We start from the raw sequence: 8212 nt of genomic DNA on the forward strand, positions 1-8212 counted from the left end.
AACTGTGCGCACGCGCCGAGAGCCGTGTGGCCGTTACCATGGTAGCCAGAGTCGCTAGTGGCGGCTCTGGTCGCGGAGGTCTGCGAATATTTGTGCGGGGTCCAGGCACGGTGCCGCTGCGGAGCCGTGTTTACGGTCTCCGGAGCCCAGCCGCTCTCTGTGGCTGGGGGTAGCCAGCCGGGGTCTTACTTTAGGGTGAGGTTTCAATTTTGGCGTATTCCCCGACGGGCACTGTCCGGACCACAGCTATCCTAACGCCCCCTTCCTCCGGAGACCGCTTCCCTGCCGCAGGCGTCGGGTCATGATGAGGTCTCCGTTCGTGTGTGTGTGTGTGTGGGTCTGCCTCTGTATTTGTTCGGGGTTAGGGGATCAGGCACTGTCGCGATACTGACGGCGACGTCACGATTCTCCTATGGCTCGACAGCCACCCACCCCACCCCCCGCCAGACTTTGGGTGGCGTTGTGGGGTGCGCGAGCAGAGATTGGACCTGGGAAACAAGAGTTGTGCCGTTGCGTTTTTCCCTCCTCAGAGCCCTCCCATGGCTTCCCAGGAAAGGGTGGAGACGGTGACCAAAGGAACAGAGTTCTGGCGCTGCCCTAGGCCGGCCACTTACACCCCGGGGACCTGCGAGCTGCTCAGAGGTCAGTATTTGTAAAGGACAGGAGAAGAGTGGTGGTAACAGTTAACCCTCTGCAGCTTAGTTCTCCTTTACATGACCTGCGGCTCAGCAATTGCTTAGTCATTTTATAGATAAAAAGCCTAGGGTTCAGAAAAGTTCAAGGATCCTACAACTTGCAAAACTCTTGTAGACCCCATAGACCACACTTTGAATTTTCCCAGGAAGCCAGGAAGCCTCCCCACCTGCCACCACCACGGTGGAACCAACAGTTCCGCCCTTTCACAACTCCAAATACCTTTTCCTTCAATGGACGGCAAAACCTGTAGTCAGATGTTTAGTTCTTTCCCATTGGGTTAATATTCATCTACCACTCTAGACCATGAACTCCATCAGAGCAGTGATTATGCCTGTTTGGGCTCACAACTGTAGCTCCAGCCCCTGGCACATGCTTAGTAAATATTACCCATTCATTCTTTCACTCAACAACAACAAAAATTTTAAACCCACTTAACGTGCTTTAGACATTGCTCTAAGTCCTGAGGATACAGCAGTTAAAAAAAAGAAAGAAAGAAAGCAAACATTCTTGCTGTATCATGGAACTAACATTCTAGTAGGAGGGGTACAGTAAGTAAAATATGTAGAATTTCTTTTTTTTTTAAGATTTTATTTATTTATTTGACAGAGATCACAAGTAGTCAGAGAGGCAGGCAGAGAGGGAGGGGGAAGCAGGCTCCCTGCTGAGCAGAGAGCCTGATGCAGAGCTCGATAGGGGCTCGATCCCAGGACCCTGAGATGATGACCTGAGCTGAAGGCAGAGGTTTAACTCACTGAGCCACCCACGTGCCTCAAGAATTTTGATGGTAATAAGTGCTCCAGGAAAAGACAATAAAGCAGGAAAGGGAGAGAAGGAGTACTCAGGTGCAGAATGGGGTTAGGGGATGATTCAGTTTTACACTGGCGTAGGATGAGATGAAGGGCTCTGCTTGTGGCTCGGGAGGCCTCATAGAGGTGCTTTTATCTTTGCAGTGATGATGAAGGAATCCAAACTGACTAACTTCCAACAGCGCCACATCATGGACACCATGAAAAGTAAGAGGCAGTCCACACAGGCTTCCTGGGCGGAGGGACTCCAGACCACACTTTCAATGCTCTTCCATACAAAGGGGTAGGGGGCCTCATTTTAAAAGACCAAAGAAAGGGCGCCTGGGTGGCTCAGTCGGTTGAACATCCAACTCTTTGGTTTTGGCTCAGGTCATGATCTCATGGGCTGTGAGATTGAGCCCATGACGGCTCTCACTCAACAGGAGTCAGCTTGAAGGATTTTCTCCCTCTGCCCCTTCTCCTGTGCATGCTCCCTTCCTCCCTCCCTCCCTCTCATTCTTTCTCTAAAAATAAATAAATAAATCTTTATTTTTTTGAAGATTTTATTTATTTATTTGACAGACAGAGATCATAAGTAGGTGGGGGAGGGCGGGAAGCAGGCTCCCTGCTGAGCAGAGAGCCCAAAGCAGGGCTTGATCCCAGGACCCTGAGATCATGACCTGGACCAAAGGCAGAGGCTTAACCCACTGAGCCTCCCAGATGCCCCAATAAATTAATCTTTAAAAAAAAATAATAATAATAAATAAAAAGACAAAAAAAATGTGAATAGTATTTCTGACCCTTGCTCCTGGGGAATTGACCTTTTAGGATTTTAGCTTCTTCCTGGGACATGGGTCCTAGCATAACAGCAAGCCTCTTGCAGTCTATCTATCTCTAGCCAGCCTTCTAAGAGATCACACAGCCTGATCAAGACGTGCTGCCCAGCCAAAACAGTCTCCACGTGGTGGTGGCTGCCATCTGTCCCTCCCCGTTACACACATCCCACAGGAGCTCTCCAGAGGAAAGCACTGTGTGTGTGTGTGTGTGTGTGTGTTACTCATAGTTTTATTCAGTCACAGCTTAGCTAGCAGAAGCAAAACACTTGGCAGAATTCCAGCATAGGAGGAATGTGCAAAGGCTGTCCGCACCTTACCTTTGGCCACCCAACATATTAGTTGTTTTGAAGGAAAACCAAACCATGGAAGTACATAGGCACGACAGCAAGCTGCTCACGAAGATCTTGAACCCTACCGTGCTTCCTGAGGTTCACCTGTATCAGCATTTAATGGATCAGAGACCTGTGATGTGGCCTTGAAGAGAGAGAATGTCAGAATCTTTTCTCTGAGTCTACCAGAAGCGATTGCCTTATGTGCCAGAGAACAAGCTCATGGGAGGGCACCGGAGCAGCCACGGAAGCAAGGGGAAGGGAGGGCCAGGGAGGCGAATACCGGCAGTTCAGGTCCAGCGGTGGCCAAGGCAGGCTCTGCCACACCCGCACCGGGTCAGAGCCTCCTCGCTGGGGACAAGGACAGCTCAGGCTGTCAGAGCCTGGCGTGTTAACCCATGCCCAATCCATCACTCCCACCTCTGCACTCAGCAGTCCACGAATAATCTGGTGCACCCCGGCAGCATGACAACAAAGAGAAGGACCTAGAAATTCCACTAGATGTAAATTCCAGGAGAGGAAAGACTATGACCTTGTTCACCCCAGTACCCCCAGCAGCCAGACGCTGGATATTTACTGAAGGGCTGATTTCATTAGTGGAAAAACCAAGGTAAGGAACAGGTTTGCCAGACAGTTTTATTCTCTGAAGTTTTCTTTTTATGTATTTATTTATTTATTTAGAAAGATTTATTTATTTACTTATTTTAGAGAGAGTGGGGGGAGGGGCTGAGGGAGAGAATCTCAAGCTGACTCCACGCTCGGCGTGGAGGCTGACACCGGGCTCGATGCCCAGACCCTGAGCTCACGACCCGGGACCAAAACCAAGAGTCAGACTCTCAGGCAACTGCCCCACCCAGGTGCCCTCTTAGTTTTCTTTTTTCAAAACTTGCCTCCCACCATTGGTGTTGAGTTGGCTTTCTTCTGGAATCCCCTCTCTTTTTTTTCTCCTCTTAACCAAATCCTACTACTTGTTCTGAGGCTTCATTCGAGTTCTGTGGCAGGCCACAAATGCCCCCAAATTCCCAGAATTACTTGGGCTGTAATCATCTGCTGAGGCTGGGCCCGAGCAGGAGGCAGCACATGGCCCTGGGCATGTGGAAATAGCACGTGGAGGGAGCAGGAGGGACATTCGAGGAAGCACAGCATCTCTTCAGGGAAGAGTAGGAAAGGCGTTGCTGGGGCTCTAGGTAGAGGCTCTGGGAAGGGGAAGGTTAGTGGGAAGTAATGGCGCCTCCATCCTTCCAGGCCCTCAGGACAGACACATTGGCTCCTCTTTCACTTTCTCCCAGACCCCACATCCAATCCATCTGCTTTGGTCTGCTTGACCTCCAAACCATTCCTGATTCTGACCATCTCTGCCCTTGGCCCCCACACTGCATTTTCATCATCAGCCAGAGGACCAGGTAACTTCCCTGCCCAAAACCCTCTGATGGCTTCCCACCTCAAAGTAAAAGCCAGTCTTTCCAGAGGCCTACAAGGCCCTATGCTTCTCTTGCCCTCCCTGACCTCTGACCTCTACTCCCACTGTACCCCCGCCTTGCTCACTCCATTCCTGCCACCCTAGCTTCCGGACTGTTGCTCGAACACTCCAGACACATTACCGCCTCACAGCCTTTGCCCTAGCTATCCCTTCTGTCTAGAATGTTCTTCCCCAAGTATCTACACAGCAGAGCTACTGGGGTCTTCTCTCAAACGTTAGCCTCTTCATGGGGCCTTCCCTGCCTCCCCTATTGAAAACTGTAGATGCCGCTCTGACCTAGTCTGGCCCATCCCTCTATGGTCACAGTCTGTGTGTTTCACCCATACCCCTGCAACCCCAAATATAAGTGCCCCGAGAGCGGGACTTCGTCTTACTTTACTACTTTACCCCTGAGTCCAGGGCCTAGCACAGAGCAGATGCTCAGTACATCTTTGCTGAGTGGATGATAGAAGTTTGGAAAAGTTAGAAGAGGTAGTTGGGAGCCAGAGCAACAGGTGGGGCCTGCTCTGAGCTGGGCATTGGGGCGATTGACAGGAGGGACCAGACAACCAGAGAGGAGGTGACACACTTGGCTGGCCTGGGGGAGGAGCCCCAGACCTGGGCCAAGACCACTGGGATGGACAGGAGGAGGAACTGGTTTGTATTACCACCCAAACCATCCCTCCGCCTGTGGACCAAGCAGGTGTTAGGAATCCGTCTGTAGAAATAAATGCACCAGGATAGAGGCTTGATGCACAAGAATGTTTATTGCAGCATTGGTTTGAAGTAGTAAAAAAAGGGGGGGAGGAACAGCTTGAATTTTCTGAAATTAGACTAGTTGAATAAAATAAATAATGTATTCATTCTAGAAACTAGTATATAGCTATAAAAATAAGTTATATATAAATGGAGTGACCTGGAAGTTTGTCCATGATAACTTGTTAAGAGTCTCTTACAGAAGGTAACACAGTAGGAGCCAGTGTTTGAAACACGGAGGTCACATACGCACATACATCTTTGAACATATTTGTATTAATGTCAGAAAGTCTGGAACAAGACCACCAAATTCTAACCACTGCTCACTGCGGGGTGGGGGTGGGGGTTGGAGGGCAGAAGGGAAGACTTCTATACTCTTCGACTTGCTGTAACAGGTGGTATCACTTTTATAATTTCACAAAACGAAACCCAACCCAACGCAGGGGGATCCCCGCCCCCCGCACCTCACCTCGAACCTTCCTTCCCCAGGAGGAGACACTCTGCCCCTACAGTGCAGCCCAACGTCCAGCCAGAGGGTCTTGCCTTCCAAACAGCCAGCCTCAGCCATCTACCTGCCTCCCATCCTGGCGGCCCGGCCCCACCTCCGGCCTGCCAGCTTGTGCCAAGCCAACGGGGCCTACAGCCGGGAACCATTCAAGCCTCAAGCCACCCGTAAGTGAGAGGGCCTCCAGGGGGGCCGGAGGGCCCAGCAGCCCACGGGCCAGGCAAGCAAGTGTCTAAGGAAATTCTCTGCTGTTTATACGAATGTGCTTGAGCCTTGGCACGCCTTCGCTTGGGGTGTTCAGGGTCCAGGGAAAACCGGTTAGGTGATCCTTTTTTCTTTTCTGAGAACTCTGTAATGATTACCTGGAGGCCACCAGTCCCTGAGGAGCGTTTGGCTGTCTGGTCTCATGGCCACTGCTCTCTTAAGGTGACAGAGTCACTCCAATCCAGAGCTCCTCTGTATGCCAGCCTACTCCGTGGAGCCTTTGGCCCCCTTCCTGCTTGGCGTCCGAGGTAACTCCACGCAGCCTCTCTGCCCAGCCCGCCGTCACGGCAGGCACGGTTTTCTTAGCCTCGCTCCGCACCAGAGCCGTGTGTGGGTTCTACCTTCGTTCTCCCAGCCTTCTTGCCTGGGACAAGGCAGGTCTGTCTTGACACAAGCTCAGGGGCTCCCAGGGTGGAAGGCGCCCGGTTTGCAGAAGCCCCCTCCATGTGGCCAAGGACCCTGGGGCGAAGCATGCCATGAATGGGGCGCCCTGCCTGCCTTAATGAGGCCATTTCTGGGTCCTGCAGGAGATCTGGACAAAGAGAAGCGAAGACTCCAAAATATTTTTGCTACCGGGAAGGACTCTGAGGAATGGAAAAGAAAGCCCCCTCCCATGCGACAGGAGGACTCAGCCCCCGAGCTGGACCGCTTTGAAGAATGTAAGCCACTGAGGGGCCACTTACGCTGGAGTGGGGGGCGTGGAGGGGCCCCATCTTCAGCGGCCAGAGTGAGAAACACTGTCTGACCCCAGAACTGCTTCCTCTCCCGGAGAGAGGCAACCTGCTGCCCCCGCCACCCGTCCCAGGAGCCTGCGGGCTCCCTACTGCCCTGGACATGGACAACCCTTCTCCCCCATCTAGTGGTAAAGGAAATCCAGGAGAGGAAAGAATTCCTGGCTGGCATGGAGGCTCTGGGACAGGGCAAACAGTACCGAGGGATCATCCTCACTGAGATCTCCCAGGTAGGAGAAGCAACAGGAAGGGGACGGGGGAGGCCCGCCATGAGCGTGCGGCAGGAGACAGGAGTGGGTGAGACAGCCGGCACCGAGGTCGGGCCCGGGTCTGGGAGTCTTCTCTAGCCTCACATCAGCAGCAGCTCCTCAAGTTCCCTCCCTGATCCCCAGCTTTCCCTGATGTCCTTTGCAGAAACTACGGGAAATGGAAGACATTGACCACAAGAGGAGTGAGGACCTTAGGAAGGCTCTTGTCACCCCTTGACCTGTCTCCAGAGACAGGGGTAGGGTAGCCCATCCTGGACCACTGGAGCCTACCCCCTGGCCAAGCAGAGCCATCACCACCTACCCTGGCCTTCAGTCACAGCAGATGGCTATGCAGCCCTGCCTTGGCCTAGGGGACCCTGGGCACACACGGCACTCTAGAAAATAGACCAACCTCAGGGAATGGGCTCGTTCTCCACAAGACTCTGTCCAGGGGGCCTGGGTCAGCTGGGCTACTGACCACAGTCACAGACACACACACATATGCACACACACACAAACTTCGAGTCTTTTCTTGGGGAAAAAGCCCATACACAGTGAAGGCAAGGCCCAATCTCACCACCTTGGGCGTGTGTCTGAGGACATCCAACAGGCCTCTTCCTCCCCCTCCCCCAACGCCCACTGTGAGTCCTCCACATCCAGTTTTCAGACCTGCGGAATGAATGACTCCTTCCTTCCTACCTGCCTTAGGACCTACTTATCTGACTTCTCACAGCCTTAGGCAAATGTTTAACCACTATGATTAATTGGCCGGTAAGACATATTTAACATAGGTCATGACATACACCATTCTGTTTTCAAAAGGATGGGCTTGTTTGTTCAAGGAGTTCGAATTTTTCAAGTACAGATGCCTTTTGGCTGTTTGTATATCTCAAGTGGAAATGAGAACCAACACTTCTCGGACACCCCACGGCCAGGGCACTGTGTCAGGGACTGAATTTCACTTGGTTCATTCTCTCAATAAAACTGTGCGAAGACGGATCACTCTCCCTGTGTGAAGCCTAAGGCTCCCCAAGACACTGTCACCAAGGTCATTCAGGATAAGATGTTAGTTCTCGGGCTTTCCACGAACCCCACAGCCTACAGAAACACAAGGGTAGGCGAGAGCTAGACCAAAGGAGCCTGGCTTGGGAGCTTTGATTCCAGCCTGTGCACTGGGAGCCCGAGTAGGACCATGGCCTCAGCTCCCACGGCTCAAGGGTGATGCCCCACCTCAGAAGCCTTTGGAGGCACCACCAACCACACAAAGTCCTCACATCTTCTGACAACCACAAGCCCTGCACTCTCCAGGACTCTTGTCACTTTCCTGTCCCCATACATCAAAACAGTTTGGAAAATTCAACCAACACTTCCACCTGGAGGGATTCGTATAATCCTACAGGCCACATGACCCAAGTTTCCGGTAGCAGAACAAAGATGGCTCCACAGCCTCAGACAGGTTAGCGGAAGGGGGAGCTCAAGGAAGGGCTGGCTCTGGAACATTTCTGTGGGAAGCCTGTGTCCACGTACCCTCCAGAACCTGAGCACAGAGGGTATACCATGATAAGGACAGCTGTCCCCCACCCCAAAGGCCCCCTCACGTAGC

The 8212-nt window shown here is 52.3% G+C and overlaps 1 protein-coding gene across 2 annotated transcripts; it reads left to right on the forward strand.

The window, feature by feature from the left end:
• Positions 1-23: 23 nt before the first annotated feature.
• C6H22orf23 (chromosome 6 C22orf23 homolog) lies at positions 24-7608 on the forward strand. Of its 2 annotated transcripts, XM_059402034.1 has the most exons (7): positions 25-195; positions 531-642; positions 1647-1709; positions 5351-5533; positions 6158-6289; positions 6491-6591; positions 6776-7608. In XM_059402034.1, exons 2-7 carry the CDS (start codon positions 540-542, stop codon positions 6845-6847), a joined length of 654 nt encoding a protein of 217 aa, XP_059258017.1. In that variant the 5' UTR covers positions 25-195; positions 531-539; the 3' UTR covers positions 6848-7608. The 2 variants fall into 2 exon arrangements, with proteins under 2 accessions (XP_059258016.1, XP_059258017.1); XM_059402033.1 differs by having other exon boundaries at positions 24-195; positions 6491-7608.
• The last annotated feature ends 604 nt before the right edge of the window (positions 7609-8212 follow it).

Source organism: Mustela nigripes, chromosome 6, assembly GCF_022355385.1.
Source record: "Mustela nigripes isolate SB6536 chromosome 6, MUSNIG.SB6536, whole genome shotgun sequence".
NCBI classification, from domain to species: domain Eukaryota; kingdom Metazoa; phylum Chordata; class Mammalia; order Carnivora; family Mustelidae; genus Mustela; species Mustela nigripes.

What these genes read in the sequence shown, in the direction of transcription:
- C6H22orf23 (XM_059402033.1), top strand. Translation starts at nt 540, where the DNA reads ATGGCTTCCCAGGAAAGGGTGGAGACGGTGACCAAAGGAACAGAGTTC. An exon ending in GACCTGCGAGCTGCTCAGAG is followed by an intron (nt 643 to 1,646) that starts GTCAGTATTTGT and finishes TTATCTTTGCAG; the next exon opens with TGATGATGAAGGAATCCAAA. An exon ending in CATCATGGACACCATGAAAA is followed by an intron (nt 1,710 to 5,350) that starts GTAAGAGGCAGT and finishes TTCCTTCCCCAG; the next exon opens with GAGGAGACACTCTGCCCCTA.